Genomic DNA, 21,031 nt, shown 5'->3' on the forward strand with positions numbered 1-21,031 from the left:
GACTGAAATCCCCCGAACCCTTTGGAGTGGCTAAGGAGGCAGATGATGATGAATGCAAAGCATCCCCCGTGGCTGGAGGAGGGGGCCCCCTGTTAGCGCTGCTTCTATCCACCTTGCAGTCTCCTGGAGCCCGCCCAGGCTCCCCCGCGGCAGGTCCACCAGACCACAGGTGTGAACGCTCCCGAAAAGTCAAAGATGCTGCAGAAATGCAAGGCTGCTTGTTAGTGCATCCAAACCCATGAAGAGGGTTCGAGAAGCCCCTCCCGACACCGTCCCCCAGGGTTGAAGTATATCTCAAACCTCAGCTGGACTCTGTCCCAGCGCCCGGCCTTCCTTCCCTCCCCACCAAGGACGCAGGTCGCCATGACTGCTGACAGCTCCCCCACACTTACCCCCTCCCTGCCACAAGGGAGCCTGGAGGTCAGTGACGTCAGTCCTTGCGTCTTGTGGGAGAGGATGGTGAGGGCCAGGCTGCCCGCCAAGGACGGCCTCCCCACCCCCCTGGCCCCCGCTACAGCCCCTCCTTGCCACCTCCCTGGGCCACACTGGCCTGCCACCCTCCTGTTCCAGGTGCCCAGGACACGGCCTGCCTCACCGCCCCCACCGTCACCATCCCCAGGCTCTCGCCAGGAGCAGGCAGCGTCCAAAGCACCATGCTCACCCAGCCCTCGGCCATGTGGACGCTCACAGCACCTCACCTGACAGATGGGTAAACTGAGGCGGGATGCTTGTGGTGGGCTTAAGGCTTTCAGCGCCCTCAGAACCCCCAGGGGCTCCCAACGGCCCAGATTTCCCCTGGGAACTCTTCCATCACCCAGGACCCTGGACGGTCTCTGTGAACAAAACTCTGAATTTACTCCAGAAACAGACTGGAAATTGATGGCGACAGGGCCGGCCTGACACAGCCAACACACAGCTGAATACGCACCAGGCGGGGCCTGCTCACACCCCATTTACCAACCTGTGTGTCCCTCGCAGCAACAGCTGCGTGGCCAGGGCTAGGACTGTCCCCATTTTACAGATGAGGAAGCCAAGGCCAGGAAAAGTGTTACTTGCCCACGGCCACATAGCAGGAGAGCATCGTCCTGCGGAGGTGAGCAGACCTCAGCTCACCAAAGAACAGACCCCAACGAACTGTGTCATGAACACCTAGAAATCTAGATTTGCATATAAATCTGCCCATCTTTAAATGCTGGCTACCCATTTACTTAAATAAATTTTTTAATTGCTGTGTGGGGCCACACAAAACACCCCTCCAACCAGATCTGGGCTACATCCCTGGGAACAAAAGTGAAGAGCACAGGTGCTGGTCCGGGCTGCCCTTCGGCCACCAGCTGTGTGACCTCTGGCAGTCTCTTGACCCCTCTGAACCTCTGTGCCTCCACTTGAAAAACATGCACAATCGCACTGTGGGGGCACTGTGAGGATCTAATAAGCTGTTCCCCGTGCGGCTTGGTGCCTGGCATACAGCAAGCACTCAGTCATTGCTCACTGCTGTTGTCAGCATCATCCTTCTTGTAGGGAGAGGAACGGTGGCCCCCCGAAAGACGTGTCTCCCTAGAACCTTAAAGTGACCTTGCGCGGAAGAAAGGTCTTTGCCGATCCAGTTAAGGATCTTAAAATGAGATTATCCTGGATCACGCGGGTAGGCCCCAAATCCGAAGGCGGGTGTCCTTATAGCAGAAGAGGAGATTCAAAGAAGGGCCATGTGGAAAGGAAGGCGAAGATCGGAGGGATGTGGCCTCTAGCCAAGGGCCACCTGGAGCCACCAGAAGAGCAAGGCTTCCCCAGAGCCTCTGCGGGGAGCGCGGCCCTGCCAACCCCTTGACTTCAGACTTCTGGTCTCCAGAGCTCTGACAGGGCGGACTTCCATTGCTTTTGAACCACCGAGTCTGTGACGGTTTGCTACGGCAGTCCCAGGCAACCAATACGCTCCCCGAGAAAGCTCCGGAAGACACACAGGTGTTTCCAGCAAGAAGCCTTTTCTAACATGGATCCCAACCTGTGGCTTCCTGGGTCACGTCCGCAAGGCTCTGGCAGGAACTAGGGAACCACAGCTCTGCCTTCGCAACGTTCTGTTTCCCAAGCCCACAGGGTGGAGGGAGGGCCTCCGGCGGGGCCCCTCCAAGGCGACATACGTGCCAGAGCAGGGATCTCCAAGATCCACCCCCAGGTGCCAAACCCAAGGCGGAGAAAGGCACGCGGGGCATGCACCGTGTGTGCCTGGGAAGGAAGCATGTACCAATCCCTGTGGACACACACACTGTTTTCAGGAAGGGACTAGTAAACCAAGTCACCAGGCAGCCCCCCTGGAGCCGGGACCCATCGTCACGACAGGGAGCGGTGACTTTTCATGCTGTGCCTTCTTCGGAGCTTGTACTAGTTTCTTGTATGCTTTCAATTTTTAAAAATCATGCCCTGGTTTTTCTTTCTTTATCTCATTTCTGATGTCAGCAGGAGCTTTCTGGGCACGCGCTGGCCCTGCGAGCACATCCAGTCCCACCGTCATGAGAAACAGGACCAGCTGAGGCCGTGTGAGCCGAGGAAACCAGCCCCACTGCACAGGTCCAGGGTGGCTCCCAGAAGAAAACCGAGTTCCCAGAGAACCCAGGCACTAGGAGCTGGATCTGAACCCGGCAATCTGCAGGTCTGAGGATCGGGCACACACCAAGTGGGGGTGGGTTGAATAGTGTCCCCCAGAATTCCTGTCCAGCTGGAACCTTGGAAGGTGACCCTATTTGGAAACAGCATCTTTGTAGAGGGAATCAAATTATGGATCTGGAGATGAGTTAATCCTAAATCCAATGACAGATGCCCACATAAGAAGAGGGCAGGACACGGGGGCACACGCAGGGGACAGCCGCGTGAGAGCAGAGACCTGGGGAATTAGTGCACGCGTGCACAGCTGCACCCCGTTATTAGCGGGCGGGGACGCCCGAGCTGACACAGCAGGAAGGGGGCGGGGGGTCAGCCACATTCTCTCCCGGTCCTGGACACAACCGGCCTCCTGCTCCGAACCTTCTCTGGAGAACCTCACGTCCTCTGCCACTCCAGGCTTAGCTGACCTCCGCCATCAGGAGCCTGAGACTTCTGATTAAACCAAGCCCGAGGCCTGGGGTCTACCCCCACTTTGTGTGACACCCCCAGCAGGCCCCTCAAACTCTCTGAGCCTGGGACCCTGTACCCCCACTGACATACAAAAGAAAAACGTCTCGGGCGCCTGGGTGGCTCAGAGGGTTAAGCATCTGCCTTCGGCTCAGGTCGTGATCCCGGGGTCCTGGGATCGAGCCCCGCATCGGGCTCCCTGCTCCATGGGAGCCTGCTTCTCCCTCTGCCTCTCTCTCTCTCCTCCTCTGTCTCTCTCCTCCTCTGTCTCTCATGAATAAATAAAATCTTAAAAAAAAAAAGAAAAAAGAAAAATGTCTCAAAACTCAGAAACGCACATCAAAACCCCGCCCATCGCCAACAGAGAGGCTCGAGAAGGCCTGAAGGTCTCCGGCGCCGGCATGGATGCAGGAGGAATGGTTAGTGAGGAGGCTCCCCCGGCAGGCCACGACCCAGAAGTCCCTGAAAACTGGAAGGTGGGGGGCCGGGACGTCTGCCGCGCGCGGAGGCCGGAGCCCACGGTACCGGCACCCGCACAAAGGGAATGAACGACCCGTGAAGAGATCGGGGCGGCGCAGGAGGCCCGGAGCCCGCCGGACAAGCGGCGACACGGGCAGGCCTGGAGGAGCGGTGCACAACTCCGGAAAAGGAGACCGGAGTCCTGAGCCCGGAGCCGGGGGGAGCCGTCCCCACGGTGACCCAACGGGGCCGCACCCCGCTGACACCGGGAGCCTGCGGGGAAAGCGCGGTTTGTCCCCGTTTACGGGAGCCTCACAAAGCGCAGAGACGGGAGGAACTTGCCGCGGGTCACACAGCAAGCGGGAGGCAGAGCCAGGAGCGGGGAGCCAGCGCCTCCTGCCTGGATCCAGAACCTCTGTTCCGGGTGCAGAGTCCCAGCGCGATGCGGGATCGTACGCGTGTGCCCACGTGTGCCCCCGCTCTTGCACACGCACGTGTGCGCACAGGCCCGCAGAGGCACGCGGACACCCGCGCTCTCCACAGCTCTATCCACAGCGGACACCTGCCACAAGGCGGATGGATGGACCTCGAAAACGGTGCCGAGGGGAAGCCGCCAGACACAAGAGGACACAGACCATAAGAGCCCACTTGTGTGAAGCGTCTGGAGGAGGCGCACAGGCATGGACAGCAGCCTGCCGCTCAGCGGGGGCCGGGGGCTGGAAGGCAGAGGGGGGAGTGACTGCTAAGGGGGAGCAGGTGTCACTGTGGGGGGCAGGACTGTCCCCGCAGCCCATGGAAGCAACAGCGGCACCACACTGTGAAGGCACGAAAGGGCACTGAATTGATCACTTTAAAATGACTAATTGTACACTACGTGAATTTCACCTCCATAAATTATTACATAAAAAACTTAATGAGGGGCGTGAGCGCTGGCGCAACCACTCTGGGAATGAGCCTGACACGTCCGGGCAGGGCTGGAGATGCACAGGGGGACCAGCGGCCCTACCCTGGCTGTGGGCCCCCGGGGAACGTGGGTGTGTACACCCCCAGCCATCGTGAACCGGAGACACCCAGATGGCCTCATGGAATACTGCACAATCGTGAAAACCGGGTGTGGCTTCTTGCAACCCCAAGGCCGGATCTCACAAATGTAACGAGAAGCGAAAGCAGACCAGAGAATACGTGGGTCCCCCAGTCCGTCTGGGCTGAGCTGCTGGAACAAAGTACCACAGACAGAGTGGCTTAGTCCTGGCAAACATTTATTCCTTACAAGGGGTGCTGGAGGGGTCGGGGGAGAGCCCTCCTTCTGGTGGCAGGCTTCTCAGTGTGCCCTCGATGGGGACCCCCTGGGGTCTCTTTTATAAGGGACACTAATCCCACTAGACCCTTCTCACGTGTCCTTAACCCGAAAGTCCCAGTCCAAAGCCTCATCTAGATACCGACATCGGGTACCAGCAAGGCCCCAGCCTGGAGCCTGTGAGATCGAAAGTGTTACGGGCTTCGGGAATACCACAGTGGGACTGGCCCAGGTTCGACACTCCCTTCCCAAAAGGAGAAAGGAGGGAGAACGGGTCAAAACCCAACGGGGCAAACCACACTAAACCCCGGGGCTGGAAAATAATCCCCCCGATGGCCTCTGAATCATTCCTGGGGTCCTGCCCTTGTCGTGAAGAACAGCACACAGGTGGCCGAACGGCCCCACGGTCCGTCCCATAAAATCGAACATTTCCAGCCACCTTCCCTCACTCCCTCCCTGCCCTTCCTCTTCGGTTCCAACTGGCTGTCTTCCTACAGAGGTGAATGAAGTCTGGCTCACACCCACACAGATCCTTTTATCAAACGGTCATCGGCCACACCCTTGGCCTTCTCTTCTGAACAGGCTTCCTCGTTGTCTCCATTGCTGGATAGGCTGGGAGGTTTCCAACGTTTCAGTTCTGCCTCCCCGTGATGAACAATCTGGACGTCGCCTCTCTCCGCTGGCGTTTTACTATGAGCACAGGAAGAAGCCAAGCCACACCTTCCATCCCGGGCTCAGGTGTCCAACTTCATCACCTGCAAGCTCCACCTGCCACAAGACCCCGGACTGCAAACACAGTTCGGGCACGTTCTCTCAAGGATGGCCTCTCCAGTTTCCAAGCAGGTCCTCACATCCGCGGGCCACCACACCCTGCTCCCGACCACCCGGGTGTCCTCTAAGAAGACGGGGGCTCTCGTCAGCCCCCCTCTCCTCCTTCTGAGCCCTCGCCGGGACTGATTTTAATGGTCCACTCGGGGCAACGTGGGCTCCTTCCGGCTCGCACCCCACACTCTCCCAGCCTCTGCCCATGACCCGGGTGCAAAGCCGCTTCCCCAGGTGTAGGTGTGGTTAAAGCAGCACCCCACCCCGGGGAACAATTCCTCTTCTAGTCCATCAGGGCTGCGAGATCAAAATGCCATCAATAAGATAGGGCGGCTTATAAACAACAGGCCTTTATTTCTCACTGTCTGGAGGCTGGAAGTCTGAGATCAAGGTGCCCGCACGGTCAGGCGAGAGCTCTCTTCTGGGTCGTCATAGGTTTTCTGCTGTGTCCTCACATGGCGAAAAGGGACTCTCTGGGGACTCTTTGAAAAGGGCACTCATGGGGGAGGCGCCTGGGTGGCTCAGTCAGTTAAGCCTCCGACTCGTGATTTCAGCTCTGGTCATGATCTCAGGGTTGTGGGATCAGGCCCCATGACGGGCTCTGCACTCCACACGGAGTCTGCTTGTCTCTCTCCCTCTCTCTCTCAAATAAATAAATAAAATCTTAAATAAGAGGGCTCGAATGCTTTTATAAGGGCCCCACCCTCCTGACCCAGTCCCCTCCCAAAGTCCCTGCCTCCTCATACCATCACCCTGGGCATTCAGTTTGCCAAAAGATGAATTTTGGGAAAACGGACATTCAGACCACAGCAGTCTGACTGCATTCGAGTAAAGTTCGGCATCAGGGCATCGGGGACGCAACAGGAAGCCAGGCAGGCTGGGAACGAGCCTCGTCTCCTCTGCGGGGGCTTCTGCCTGCAAAAGCACGGGGTCCTGCTTTTCTTCCGGGGGGTGATCACACAGGTGTTCGTGTGAGGTCTCTACTTCACCGCCGTGTCTTAGGCACTTCCCTTGAAGCGCATCCTATTTCACCCCAGAGAGAAACTAAAGACTCCGGAGTTGCAACAAGGAAGCGGGAAGCTGCAGTGGGTGGAATCCAGGAAGCCTGGGAACAGGCGGTTGAAGAGAGTCCCGGGGCTGGAGAGTCTCTGGCCGCTGCCAGGGGATTCCGGCTGCAGTGGGCTCAGGGCCGAGGAGGGCCAGCATGACCTCCACGGCCAGCCCAGAGGCCAGAAGGGGCCAGGCTGATGCTGCAGGGCTCAGAGGGATGGGCGGGAGGCCCCAGAACAGAGGGGAGCCCCCACCCGCCGCTCGGGCGTCCCAGGGCCGCCCCTCCCCCCCCCCCCGGGGCTCTCCAGCCCAGAGGAGGAGGCGGGTGTCTGGCCCAGCCTAGCCCACAGGCAGTCCTGCTTCGGCAGGGAGGGGAAGGGGGAATCCAGGCGCGCAGAGGCGGCTGGAAGGATCCACGGGCCTTGGTTGGCGCCTCACATGAGGGCGAGGAATCGGAGCAAGGAGAATGTGATGCAGGTGGAGGAAGGATCGAGAGGGGCAAGGACGGAAGGAATCACTGGCTCCTGCAGTCCCGGGGGGGGGGTGTGTGTGCAGACCCCCCCCTGGGGTCCCGGCCTGCTGCGCGTGGGGCTGCCAAGCTGGGGGAGTCCAGACTACCCACCCCAACTGAGCCACAGAAGCTCTCCTCCCATCCGATTCACACAAGGAGGCTTTTGTGTAGGAATCTGTTAGAAGAAAACGTGCACTCACGAGGAAATGGGACAGATCCAAATCGAGGGGCAGCCTGCCAAGAAAACTGGCCCGGTCCCCTCGCAAACAGTCAGCGTCGCTGAGCACAGGGCTCCCACCAGTCCCTCGCACGGTTCTGGCAATTTCTCCAAACTAAAATTTTTCAAACTAGAAACCTCAGGTGGGAAAAGAACGCAGAGGTTGCTGTCCAGTTGTTTTACGGGGCTGAATGGTCCCTTGTGGGAACGGCTGGGACATGCACACGGTGGAGCCTTCCCAGGCCTCCGGACAGACCAGTGAGGCCACCACATGTGAGCTGGGAAGACTTAGAGGAGAGAGCGACAATGCAGTGAGAACAGCAAGACGCAGGAAAGGGGGCCCAGTACGGTCCCGCTTAGGGGAAACTGAGGCAGGCCAATCCTTCTATCTGCCCGTGTCCATAAGGCTAAGACAATGGCAAGAGCAAACACTTACATGACACTTGCTGAGCTGTCATCCTAAGTGGTTTACGTATGCCAACTCCTCCACGTTTTAAGAGCCCTAGAGAGGACATTCCATTTTCCAGAGCGAGGAGTCCGGCACAGAGTGGTTAAGTCACTGGCCCAAAGGCACACAGCTGGCAAGTGGCAGAGTCAGGATTTGAACCCGGACTGTCTGGCTCCAAAGCCCATGTTCTTGGGTCCACCTAATCTCCTGGATGCCAAGACCCTGGCCAAGGGCTGGAGAGAACCCTGGGGATTCGAGAACTCACGACTAATCTTGACGGCGACACGCTGCGCCCCCTCATTCGGTACCACCTTCCAGCTCCCGACATCCCACTCTGCCCCATGCCTGTCTCCCAGACGGAAGGCGACCATGTAGGCACGCAGGGCACTCCGTCAGGGATGTTCCCAGGGGCCCCGAGGGCCTGGCTCTCTAGGCAGGCCCCTTCCACACACACCTCTGCACTGTCCTAGCTTAAAAAGGAAATGTCCCAAGGTTTGGGGCAAGGGCCAGCAGGCTGGTAGTCATTCCTCCGGGCACTCCTGCTTACAGGTGTGCTGAGCCGCACTGCAGAATACCCCTGCTGGCTCCAAGGATTCCAGATCAAGTCTCCCCTCTGTACCTGGGCAGACTGTGATAAAGGCCACAGGGTCTCCGGCTCGTCCCTCCCTCCCTCACCTCCCCTCCAGCACATACCCAGGGGAGCCTCCCACCAGGGGCAGACAAAGCCTGAACTCTGGCACACTCCAGCTCTGACATCTTTCCCAGTTTATTAAAAAACACCTCCTCCCAATCCTGCTGCCAGGATGTGGAGCAGACCGGGATAGAGGACACTAGTTAACGACTTGCTCTTGGAACTGTTCAGCCTCTTCCAAGCCCTGCTCCCCTGGCCCATCTGGCCTCCACCCAGCACTCCACTTCCTCTACTCACCTGGGACAATCTGCCCTTCCAGCACTCACTGCTAATTTGCTCTGGGCCCTCATGTAAATCTCTGTTCCCTCTGGGTTTTGTTTTCCCCATAGGAAAAATTAAAAAAGGGACTGAGGAAAACCCAAGTTCCAGATCTAACGATCTGAGAGATTGTGAAACCTTCCCTGATAAAAACAATTAGCTCAAAGCTACCACCTCCTGAAGAGACCTTTGATGAAGCCAAACAAAATAATCTCTAACACTGGAACTGCCAGTCACTGAGGCAACGAGGTGAAGAGGGGAAGCTCTTCTGGGGCAAAGGGCCCTTCCACCATTTTTGCTGCCTGTCACCTTTTCCTCTTTCTGCTAACACCCTCATTCCCCCCTACCCCCTACCCCACCTCCTTCTCATTTAGGGCACCACCCCACCCACCTAACTCCCCGTGGTTCGGGAAAAAGCAAACTCCTTCCCCAGCTCCAGGGACGGGCATGTGATCCAACTTTGACCAATCACAGCAGTCCATTTCTCAAGTTCGGTGATTGGCTCAGGGAGGAGCGTGTAACACAAGCCCAGCCAATCAGAGCCAACGAACGTTCCCAGCACAACTTTTCCCAGCCACTAGGAAAATTCTCCAATTACCCTTAAAGGTCCCTCCACAAGGTTCCCTTTGGAGACCTCTGGGGAACTTCAAAGCAACCAGTCTCTCCCCCACAGAGTGCAGATGGCCATTTGTTTTCTGAGCCCCAGACAGAGATGCCAGTGAATGATACGGAAGCCGACATACCTAAAAAATGAATCTTTAATTCCAAGATTGCATTCAGGACCCACAGGAAGAAAAGCAGGGCCACGAAAAATCACCACCACCACCATCACCACCACCACCACTCTCCAGGCTGACGGGGACCCAGGCGACAGGTGGTTCACTGGGTGCAGGGAAATGATTTTACATGGGTGAGTCACCTCCACGACCCATAGAGAGTAAAACCACAGGCAGAGTGGACCGCAGTCTCCCCCACCAGCCTCACTAAGTCTCTGCTGGTAGAGACAAGAGATGGCACATAAGCGACTCCACTTTAATGCTGAACCTCGGCCTAAATGCAGCAAGAAGGGAAACACACCCCTCCCCCATGCAAGCGGCCTGCCGGCTGGGGCCCCATACCTGCTGTGAGGATCCCTGCTCCCTCCATGAGGCAGAAGGAAGGGACTCCAGACCAGCCTCCACGTCTCCCCCGGCCCCCCTCCGCCAGGACAGGCACTGTTTCTTTACCCACCGCTTACAGACAGCCCTGATGACATCTTTGTAAGTCATGTCGGGATGGAAAAGGGGTCCATCCAGAGACAGCGACGCCTAGCTGGGGGACACACCCAGTCACTGGGAGGGAGTAAAATGGGGTGGTTATAACACAGATGGGGTAGACAGTGGGAGTGGGGTTCAGGGGGAGGGTTGGTGGTCAGGGGGTATCTTCTTCAAGAGGTCACATTAGAACTAAAACATAAAAGAGGAGGAACCAAGCATAAGAGCCAGAGGGGGAAAAGCCTTCTGCGGAGCAGGAACAGCACATGCAAAGGCCAGAACCGGAAAGAACCCCGGTGCACTGCAGGAAAAGGAAGGCCTGTGGGGCTGGAACAGGGTAAGAGCTCTGAGAATGGAAGCAGGCAGGGGCCGTGAAGAAGGGACTTACAGGCTGTGGGGGCAGGCAGGCTTCCTACCTCATGCAAGAAGCTTTTCATCAGGGTAGTGAAACGATCCAACTTGCATTTTCTAAAGAGCATTCCGGCTGCGGCAGAGAGAAGTGCCAGAAGGGTGGCAAGCAAGAGGGCACAGGAGCACACAGGACGGTGAGGAAGCTGGAAAGCGGTCCGCAGTGGGGACCCATGCAGGGGAGGGAAGCCAGCCCCTCGTCCCCGCGCAGGACCACAACACATCACTAGTCACAAACCTCCCCATGAAGCCACCCTTGTCTTCTAAACATCCATTCAATAAATATTTGAGAACCCACGATTATGTGCTAGGCATCATTCCAGGTGCTTGGGACACAGCAACAAACAAAACCAAGGTCCCTGCCCTCATGGGCCCCACATCCTCACGGGGAGAAAGAGACAACAAACAATAAACACAGTGCACAGGTGTATTACATAGTATCTCACAGGGAGACAGGGCTACCGAAGAAACAGCAGGGTAAGGAGGGGTCGGAGCCCAGGGGGAATGGGGAGGGGGCTGGCAAATTCAAACAAGGGAGGTCAGGGCAGGCCTCCAAGAGCACCTGAGATCTGAACCAAGCCCTAAAGAAGGGGGGAGAGCATGTCACGCACACCAGGGGAAGAGTTGCAGGCAGAGGGAAGAGCTAAGCTGGAGGGTGCCGGCATGTCTCAGGAACGGCCAGAAGGCTGGTGTGCAAGGTCAAGGTGAAGGGGAGGGCAGAAAGGGGTGAGGGGCAGATGGTGCAAGCCTCCAGAGCCAACATAGGATGCAGCTTTGACTCTGAGGAGGGGCTGGGGCAGGCCCACCGCGGGGCTTTTGAACAGAGGAGGATGGTGATCTGACCGCAAATGTCACAGGTCCCCCCTTTGGCTGCTCTGCGTGGAGAAAACCCAGCCAGGGAGCCAAGGTGGACGCAGGGAGGCCCTCGGGAAGCCAGGTGAGAGCCGACGGCCCCGTGGACCCGGGTGGTAGCCACAGGTGTGGCAGGAAGCGGTAGGATTCTGGATATACTGGGAAGAGGGAGCCAGAAACATCCTGATGGTCCAGTGTGGGAAGTGAGAAGGAGAGACGAGAACCAAGGCCGGGTCCAGGCCTTTCTGCCTGGGCAGCTAGACGCAAGAGACAGGAATACGGCCAGAGGGAACGGGGTCCGGGGGTGGCGAGAGGAGCCGGGCACGGGCCAGGGTCGTGCAAGCAGCCTTCCACCACCCAAACTGAGATACGGAGCTGGCCCCTGGACGCCGGAGGCTGGAATTCAGGAGAAAGGTCTGGGTCTGCGATATCAATTTGGGAGTAGCCAGGACAAAGATGCCACTTACTGCTAGAGGCTGGCTGAGCCCACCCAGGGAATGCGTGACCCAGAAAGGATGTCCAAGGCCTGAGCCCCGGGACTCGCCAACAGGCAAGGGGTCAGGGAGATAAGGGGGCACCAACACAGGAGACAAAGAGCAGCCAGCCAGGAAGGTAGGAGGAAAACCAAGAGAACAGACATTTAAAATGTCTCAAGAGTCCTTCTAGGAGCTTCCAGAAAAGGTGGAAGGAACTTCACCCAAAATGCCAGGAAGCACACAAGGGTCAGGCCACTCCTGTTCCTTCCCCATCCCCGGCATGAGGCTGTCGGTGAACAGGAAGACACGGGGCGGGGGGGGGGGGGGAGGGGAAGGAGGCAAGGAACCAACAGCCAGAGCCTCGGGCTTGGGTTCTGGGAAGTTCTGGGCAGACCAAGCAGCTTCAAATCAGGATCAGAATCACCCCGGACGCCCTGCGATCGCAGCTGCTGAGCACTATAAAGCTCCAAAGCCAAGAATAGACTGTTTTGTGCTGTTTTGCTTCTCTTTGCATTTCTGCTCCTGCCAGTCACTCCCAGGGCCAGTGGAGGCCAAGGTCACCTTTGACAAGGGGGAGGGAAATGAGGTACATAAAAGAATGTCTCCTTTTGTTTTTTTATTTTTGGCCGAGGCTCACAATCGAGTTCTCTGCATAGTAAATGTGTTTATGGGGTCGAAGTTACTAGATCTTTCTTCATGGAGAAGGGCAGGGGCCCAACGCTCCTCCACCAAGTCCTCTGGCTCTCAGCTCGCGAACCAGGAGTCTGCCTGCATCACGTCATGGCGGAAACCAGCCCTGGGGGGTGTGGGGTGGCTGATGAGCCAGGAACCTCTCTGCTGCCAACCAAGGGCACAGGATCACCCTTCTGGGCGCCAGCAACCAGCATGACCCGCAGATGACAAAGGAGCACATGGGCCTGTGCCGGGTCTCCACTGCGGCCAGGCCATGCCCACGGGAAACTTCCCCAAGTGTCTGACACCAGTGCGCGACTTACTTCGTATCATTTGCTGCTAGAGGAAGGCCGGCACAAGGTGATTCCAGGTAATTGAGCTTAATTGAGTTCTAGCTAATCATGTTGAATCACTGAGCAGAGGCACGGCAAGCATTAGTCATTCCAGGAAGGGACCGGGCACGCTTCGCGGAACGGGAAGAGCCGGGCACATGGAATACACCCCTGGTGCCAGGCCAGCAAAGGCCAGATGGTGATGGAGCATGTCACGTACTAACACACCCCGACACGCAGAGGCATGCACTAGCATGGGTGCACACGCATGCCCACATATGTGACCATGCACACCATGTGTGCCTGTGTGTGCCAACATGTGTGCACACATCAGCACTTGTGCGTGTGAGCCCACAGATATACGCATGTGTGCCAACACGTGAGGACCACATGTACCATGCCACATGTGGGTGCAGATCAACCCACGTGTACACATGCCGACACATGTCCATGTGTATGCCAACACAGGGCCCCGTGCTCCCCGTTAACACACATCGACACACGCGTGCATGTGCTCCGGCACGCAGCCGCACGCATGCATGTGCACATGCCAACATGAGTTCGTGTGTTGCCAGTGGCGTGTGCGTAATCGGCACACGCGTGCACGCATCAACATTCGCATGTGCACACACGCACCCTCATGAAACCAGAGAGGAAAACAAAACTAAACGCGACTCAGGGACACTAAAAATAGCCCATGGTTTCCAGCTGTCACCATGGAGTGAGATGAAGCGGCCTCCCGGGTGCAGGGGGGACTAGGAGGCTCTCCTTTGGGAAAGAGGAAGCAAAACAACACAGAGTGGGCACGCACCTGCGATCCCAACCCCCCCGCCCCAGGACCGAGCGCCTCCCACCCGCCAGCGCTGATCAGTTCCACAGCCTTGCCCCACGCGGCCAGATGCAGGAGGCCTGCAGGAGACACCCCCCCACCACCACTGTCTGGGGCTCAGGAGAGGTCAGGCTGTGACCCCGGGGCTCCCCAGAACTTCGGGAGCGGGGCTGGCCAAGCTGACCCCGCGGAAGAGGCAAGGGCCCACCCCGGAGGCTGCTGAGACCGCCCTTAGCCGCTTCCCTCGGCATCTATGATTCTAGAACACCCCCCGGGTCGGCCAGATGGCCCTGGAAGGGATGTATCCAGGAGGCGCTCTGGACTAGCAGTTTGGGGGAGGTGATTATGAGGAGAAAGCCCTGTGGAGCCCGCTGCCCGCTGGTCATGCAGGGAAAGCAGAAGGGGAGGTCAACCCAAACAGAGAATACAGGAAGGGCCTGCCCTGCTGCCAAATGTTAACCCGAGCCACTCAGAAACCCAGAGAGCAGGGAGGGCAGGGCGGCAGGCTCCCTGGATGGAAATCCTGGTCCTGCCTCGGCAGCCGTGTGACCTGGGGCGAGTGACTTCAAGGCACTGCGCTTTGGGTCCCTGGGTAAAAGAGAGGCAACAGGAGCTATCTGGATGCTAAACGATATGACTTAATACATGTAAGACACTTAGAATGGTGTCTGGCCAATAAGAAGTGCTCATTAACGTTTATCTGTCATCAACCCCCACCTTTTAACTGATGGGCCCAAGGAGACTTGCCAGAGGGCACAAAGCCACCCAGGGGTAGGGCAGGACATTCCTGAGGCTCTCTGGGGGGGTCTTGAAGGGAGGGGGGGCACGGCGGGGGGGGGGGGGGGGGGGGGAGGGGGAGAGGGAGCAAAACAGAGTCTGAGTCCGGGTCTTGTTGGGGGAGAGAGGGTAAGGAAACAGCCCGACCTCAAAACCCTGACCACCTGTCTGTTCCGACATCCGACCACGAATGCAAGAGCCGTTCTGGCCCTTGGGGACACTGTAGTGAGAGGGACAATGCAGCCCCTCCCCCAGCAGACGTCCAGGCTCAGGAGGGAGAAAGAGGCCGCACAAATAAACATATAACCTGACGGAGACTACTTTTAGGGACATGACGGGCAAGCTACACAGGTTATCTGGGGGTGAGCCTTCCAGACAGAGGGGAATGCAAGCCAGAGACTCTGTGGTAGGACCAGGCTAGGCAGGCTCAAGGACATCAGGAGATAGTGTGGCAGGTAAGCAGGGAGGCCAAGAGACGGTGATGTAAGAAAGGGAAGGAGGGCCAGATTGTGGGGGCCTTCAGGCCACTGAAAGGACCTCGATACTCACTCAACAGTAACACAGGGAATCTCGAAGGGTTGTCCGCTGAGGGGGCACAAGGTCTGACGAGTGTTTTATCAGGATCCCTCTGGCTGTCTATGGAGACCAGAGGTGAGACTACTGCACCAGTCCAAGCAGTAGACAGAGAAGGCCGTCATGATGTTGAGAAGGGGTTGAGATCTGGATGTGCTTTGAAGATAAAGCTGACAGGACTTGCTGATAGACCATATCAAGGATGACCCAAGATCTTCACCGCTACACTTGGGGGAGCAAATCGAGGTGTCATTTATTGAGATGGCAACACAAGTTAGGGAAGACTTCAGCAGCTGAGAAAATTAGTGGATAAAGCAACTGAGGCTGATTCCAACCAGAAAACCAACTTAGAGACCGCAGAAGGGACTCAGCCCCCCTCCTGGGTGTGGAGGAGGCTTAGAGGCCCATCAGCCCATGGGGGCCCAGCAGACGAGCCCCTTCCCTGTGGCCCGGCTGCAGCCAGGGGCCCCTCCTACCGCTGGGCCTTCCCTGTTGGACCAGAAACACCTGGTAACTTGGAAATGTACCGCCAGGGACCTGGACCGAGCATTCCTTATCCATTCAAACATAGAGGGCCATGCGTGCCAGGCTCGGTTCTAGACAGTTAGATACAAGAGTCCCCATTCTCCTGGCATCCTCTTCCAGGATATTCTCTCTCTCTCTCTCTCTCTCTCTCTCTCTCACACACACACACACACACACACACCCCAGGAAGGTTACCTGGGGCAAATTACTCTCCAAAGCTTCTGTTTCCCTAATGGTTGATGACGATAATGAGAAGTGTCACAGAATTCTCCCAGGACTAAACAAGATGGCATTCACAAAGTTGCTCTGACACCGCCTGGCCCACGGTAAGTCACGATCGCACTCCTTAGCGCATTCCGGCTGCAGCCTCTTGTCCGCTCCCACCCACTAAGGGAAAGTAGAGGGAACGAGTCTCACTTCTTTCCCTGGGTCCCTCCCAGCAACCTCAGTCCACAGGGTTCCTCCGCTGTGCACCTCCCACGGCTGGTGCGTCTAGTGCAACGGGCCATTCTCTGGGGAAAGCTACCGATTCCTTACTAATTTTTAATTAAACACATAACACATGAATATTCTCTTTGCTTAAAAAAAAAAAAATGTAGGGGCGCCTGGGTGGCTCCGTCGGTGAAGCGTCTGCCTTCGGCTCAGGTCACGATCCCTGGGCCCTGGGGTAGAACCATCGAGTCCTGCGCCAGGCTCCCTGCTCGGCAGGGAGCGGAGCCTGCTTCTCCCTCTCCCTCAGCGGCTCCCCCTGCTTGTGCTCTGTCTCTCTCGCAAATAAGTAAATAAATACATACATACGTACGTACGTACGTACATACCAAAAAAAGCAGCAGCATTACAGGTAAAGTATGTTCCCCTCGGCCACAGCCCGACCCTCGCCCTTCCCCCCCGAGAGTGAGCGCTCTTGTCAGTCCAACGTGTAGCCTTCCCCGCACTTTTCTGATTTTATGCGCACGAATAGTCGCCCATTGAAAATACAGGTTATTGTTTTGTGACCTGAGCTTTTTTCCAATGACTTCTATATTTTGCCAACTATCTGTGCTAAAACATACACATTGAGTCCCTTCTTTCTAACTTTTGCCTAGAAATCCATTGGATGAAGGGCTCCCACTTTATTTCCTACGCCCCTACTGCCGCGTAGACCCTGCTCAGGACTGTGGCTCTGACCCACCACTGCCTCAAGCTGTGTAACCTCCCCCAGCAAGCTGAGGACCTTTGATATGCCTCAGTTTCCTTACTGGTAAGAGGGAACAAAAGCACCACCTCAACCTATTTCTCAAGGCTGTGGTCAGAGTCACACAAGAAACGAGGCATGTCCAAAGTATTTGCACACCCATGTAATCACCTTTGTACTTTCTAATCTTGCCGGCAGGCAAACTACATCTGACCCGTCTCAGAGCTGCAGAAAGAAAGCCTGCCTCAGAGGTGAAGTGAGTGGCGTGAGGTCCCCACCTAGCAAAGGGCAGAGCCAGCTCTGCAGCCCTGGGCTCCGGAAGCTGACACAGGTTTCAAAATGCATCACATCCCTACTCAACCCCCTCAGCAGCCTGAGAAATGTAAATCAAACCCATCAGATTAACAACAACAACAAAATGCTCATAAGAAAACATAATCTCCAATGATGCAGACAAGTGGGGGAAGTGGGACTTTCATACTCTTGGCAGAGGTATAAATGCTAGAGATTTTCAGAAAGGCAATTTGGCGGTAACTGTCAAAATTCAAACTAAACATGCTTTGTGGTCTAGATATTTCTAGTCTGGAAATCTACCCTGTGCGAGTATTCATAACATGTACGCGGAGAGGGGCGCCTGGGTGGCTCAGTCGTTAAGCGTCCGCCTTCAGCTCAGGTCATGGTCCCAGGGTCCTGGGATCGAGCCCCGCGTCGGGCTCCCTGCTCAGCGGGAAGGCTGCTTCTCCCTCTCCCGCTCCCCCTGCTTGTGTTCCCGCTCTCGCTGTGTCTCTCTCTGTCAAAAAAAATAAAATCTTTAAAAACAAACAAACAAACAAACATGTACGCGGAGGGGTATGTATGTACCAGGGCACTCACAGTTCGGTTGCTTGAGACAGAGAAAATTACCAGTCAGTAGAGAAACCGGGAAATAATTAAGGGGATAGACATTTAAAGGAATACCAGGCAGCGGTGAAAAAAAAATAATCATCTCTTTATTTGTTGTGACATGGAAACATTTTCAAGAGCTATCTGTGAACTGAAAAGCAAACTGCAGAATATTTATACGTAGTATAGTTCAGTATATGCAAAAAATATGTAGTAATGTGTATAAACACGTGCTCACGATGTATGCACCGATAAAGCTCTAGAAAGATACATACATGCCAACAATGGTGCTATTATCTGAGGAAGGGAATAAAATGGAGGGAACTTTTTTCCCTCCGTTTGAATTTTTTTTTTTTTTGCAAGCAAGAATTCATGTCTTTTATAGGCAGACTCTTTAGTTAACCAAAAAGCATAAAAAAATAGAAAGCAAAGCACAAGGCTTCCCATTCAAGTTGCACATGGACACGTGCAGCCAAAGAAAACACCGGCAGGCAGTCCCTCCCCTTCTTGGTGTCCCACCCACTTGGTCCCCTGAACACAGACATCCTTCTTCCACGGGAAGGGACTTGGCCGGGGCTCAGCCTGGGCTGCCCAAGAAGCAGCTGTCGTGGGCCGGGCTTGCCTTCCTGCCTTCACGCCACTAGGACCCAAACCAATCATCTTTGGGAGATTCACAGGGGATGCTAGGTGGCTCTTGCTCAACTCGAAGCCTGGAAATTCTAGCTCCAGGACAACTGAGGGTGACGGCACTCTCCGCTCTGGAAGCCCGGAGTCACAGTGGGGAATTAAGAGGTGCCCACGCATGAACCGATATGCACGGAACTGACCAACATCCCCAGAAAGAAATCACCCTGGGGGCGCCTGGCTGGCTCAGTCAGTTAAGCGTCTGCCTTCGGCTCAGGTCATGATCCGTAGGTCCTGGGATCGAGCCCCGCATCGGGCCCCCTGCTCAGCGGGAGAGTCTGCTTCTCCTTCCTTAGCCCCGCTCATGCCCTCTCCCTCCCCCTCTTAAAAAAAAAAATAAAAAAAAAAAAAAAAAAAAAAAGAAACCACCCTGAAGTTGGTCCAAGAATGATGGGGCTGAGATTCTTCAACTATAAACCCCACCCACCCTCACACCTCCAAAGCAAGAGGCTCTTTGCACAGGGTCATGATGGCGCCCCATGTTTATACCACCTGGATGACAGTGTCTGCAGGAGGCACACCTCACAGAAACCACAACATCGTGGGCTCTCACTGAGATAAAGCTCTCACAGCTATTCTGAAAAGTGTGACCCCTCGGCCACCGTGGGAGAGAACAAAGCAGTTCGAAGGCTCTGAGGTGACCCCACACAAGTTTTTCCTGCCATCCCCAGAGGCCAAAAAAAAAAAAAAAACCACCAAGAGGAACTCAGGGCTCAGGGTCACCATCAGCCAGAACCTCCTTGGAATCAGACTACAGGACTTACTGGGACAAGATTTGAAAACAAACAAACAAAAAGAGTGTGGCCAATATAACTCCCAGAGACCTTGAGAAAAGCCAGCCGTTGCACCATGTTTAAAGACAGCCAGGTCCCAAGAAGGGGCAGCGAGAGGTGTAAGCAGATTGTAGCCTTCATTCCTCCAGTGATTCATTCATTCCCAGGCATCCTGCACCGGGCCAGGGCACAGACATGAAACGTGGACAAGTCCCATTCTTAAGAAACCCACCTAAAGAAGCAGGCTAAGGGGAAAAGAGAAGTCAACGGGCAAGTGACATTATCCCCATCTTTATCAGTGCTTGTTCAGTGTCTGGGCAAGGCAAGCCTCAGTTTCCCCTCCCCACACTGCTGGTGCCGTCTCTGGCTTCCAAGCTCTGAAAGGGTGTGACCCTCTGCAGTGTCTCCGACCTTCCTTAACTCCAGCTCATTTAAACAGGCTGTCCAGACACCCAGGGCAGAGTCTGATGGTCTGAGGCCAGCTAATTCGTCTCCACGGTGAAAGGGCAATCATGCGTAAGGTTACGACTGGAGGAAAGCCCTCTGCTTGGGCAGCCTTGGGCTTGTGCCTGCCTCTGTGTGAATCTAAGGAGAAAGCGGCTTATCATTTCCAATCTGCATCAGGAAGGCAATGTTGGGGGGAGGACGGAGCCCTGGGCCTCAGCGAAGGGCCTTCTACGGGGAGATTCTCGACAGCAGAGTGCTCTGCTGAGCACCCTACTACCGAGGCTCGGGCACCCATGTGAGTCTCACAGAAGCACATGAATGCAAGGTTCCTGTCGTCCTGGGCTCACAGGAAACAGGCAAAGTGCAGCCCTAATTTTAGTAGATACGGCCTCAGGCTGCTGTAGTCAAGAGGCGCGAGAGTAGCACCATAACGTGCTCACCCTCGGCGCCAGACTCCTGACGGTGAGGTCTCTCATTCAGGCCTCCCCCAACCCTGGGCCTGCCGCTCCAGGGAAGCCCTTAGATGCCCCCTTCGCCCCCAACCTCGGCCTGGGTCGGGGAGGGTACTGCGGAGGCGGCCAGCTGCCCCTCGCGATGCGCTCTGGACTCCGGGTGCTCCGGGACCCTGACCCAGGGCGCCGATCCCGGCTCCGGCTGGCCCGCCCTCTGGCTGCGCGCCCTCCTCGGCGCCCGGCGCCCTCCAGCCCCAGCCGCGCGCGGGCCCCGGCCGGCGCCCCTCACCCACCTTGAGGACCTGCTGCTTGATGAGCGTGGGCACCACCACGATCATGACGGCTCCCAGCACCGCGCACAGCAGCCCAGTGAAGCCCAGCACGGCGGCCGCCCGGCGCGCTCTGGCGCGGCTGCCCATGTCTGCGCGCCCTGGCTCCCGCCCGGCGCTCGCGCGGCTCCGCGCCTGCGGGGGGACGGGGACCGGGACACAGGCGACACAGGCGGCGACTCTGGGGACGCGGGCCTCAGCGGCACGGCGGGGCCCGGACCGCGGCGCACGGAGGAGCGGCCGGGCAGGTGGCCGGCGGTTTTATGCGCCATCGCCGGCGCGGCCGGACCGCCCCCGGGACGCCCTGGGCACCAGGATTCGGGCGGGAGCGGCCGGGCGGGGGCGGGGGGTGGGGGCTGCGCGGGGCGGGGGCGGGGTTTGGGGCGGGGCGGGGGCGGGGCGCGGATCGGACGGTCCGGAGGACACGCCCCACGGGGGTAGTCTTGGGCCCCACGCCCTCGCTTCCGTTTCCGCGGGAGGCGGCGCGGGCATCCTCGTGCGCCGAGCGCGGTGGGGCGCCCCCTCTGCCTCCTCTTACCCCCCTGCTCCTCGCTTCTCCCCTTCCCCACTCCTCCTCCCATCACCTGCTCCCTCTCCTCTTCCGTCTCCCCCTCTCCCGCAGCCGCCCTGACCCTCCTCCTCCCCGCCCCTCCTCCTCTCCCACTTCCTCTGTCAGGACCAGCGTCATGGTCACGCTCTGTAGGAGTTTCCCAACTCATCAGAAACACCAGAGCC

General features: G+C 57.0%; 1 protein-coding gene across 3 annotated transcripts in view; it reads right to left on the reverse strand.

The window, feature by feature from the left end:
* Positions 1-20,547, reverse strand: part of SCARB1 (scavenger receptor class B member 1) — a 72,217-nt gene extending 51,670 nt beyond the window's left edge. For 2 of the 3 annotated variants that reach the window (XM_025889642.2, XM_025889641.2), the window contains exon 1: positions 20,261-20,546. In XM_025889642.2, the coding sequence (XP_025745427.1) occupies positions 20,261-20,386 (126 nt within the window). In that variant the 5' untranslated portion in view covers positions 20,387-20,546. Of the gene's footprint in view, positions 1-20,260 lie in introns of all 3 variants that reach the window. The other variant, XM_073881299.1, reaches the window with a different exon arrangement.
* Between the last annotated feature and the right edge of the window lie 484 nt (positions 20,548-21,031).

Source organism: Callorhinus ursinus, unplaced genomic scaffold, assembly GCF_003265705.2.
Source record: "Callorhinus ursinus isolate GAN/ISIS: 27379988/994484 unplaced genomic scaffold, GSC_fseal_2.0 scaffold41, whole genome shotgun sequence".
Taxonomy (NCBI): domain Eukaryota; kingdom Metazoa; phylum Chordata; class Mammalia; order Carnivora; family Otariidae; genus Callorhinus; species Callorhinus ursinus.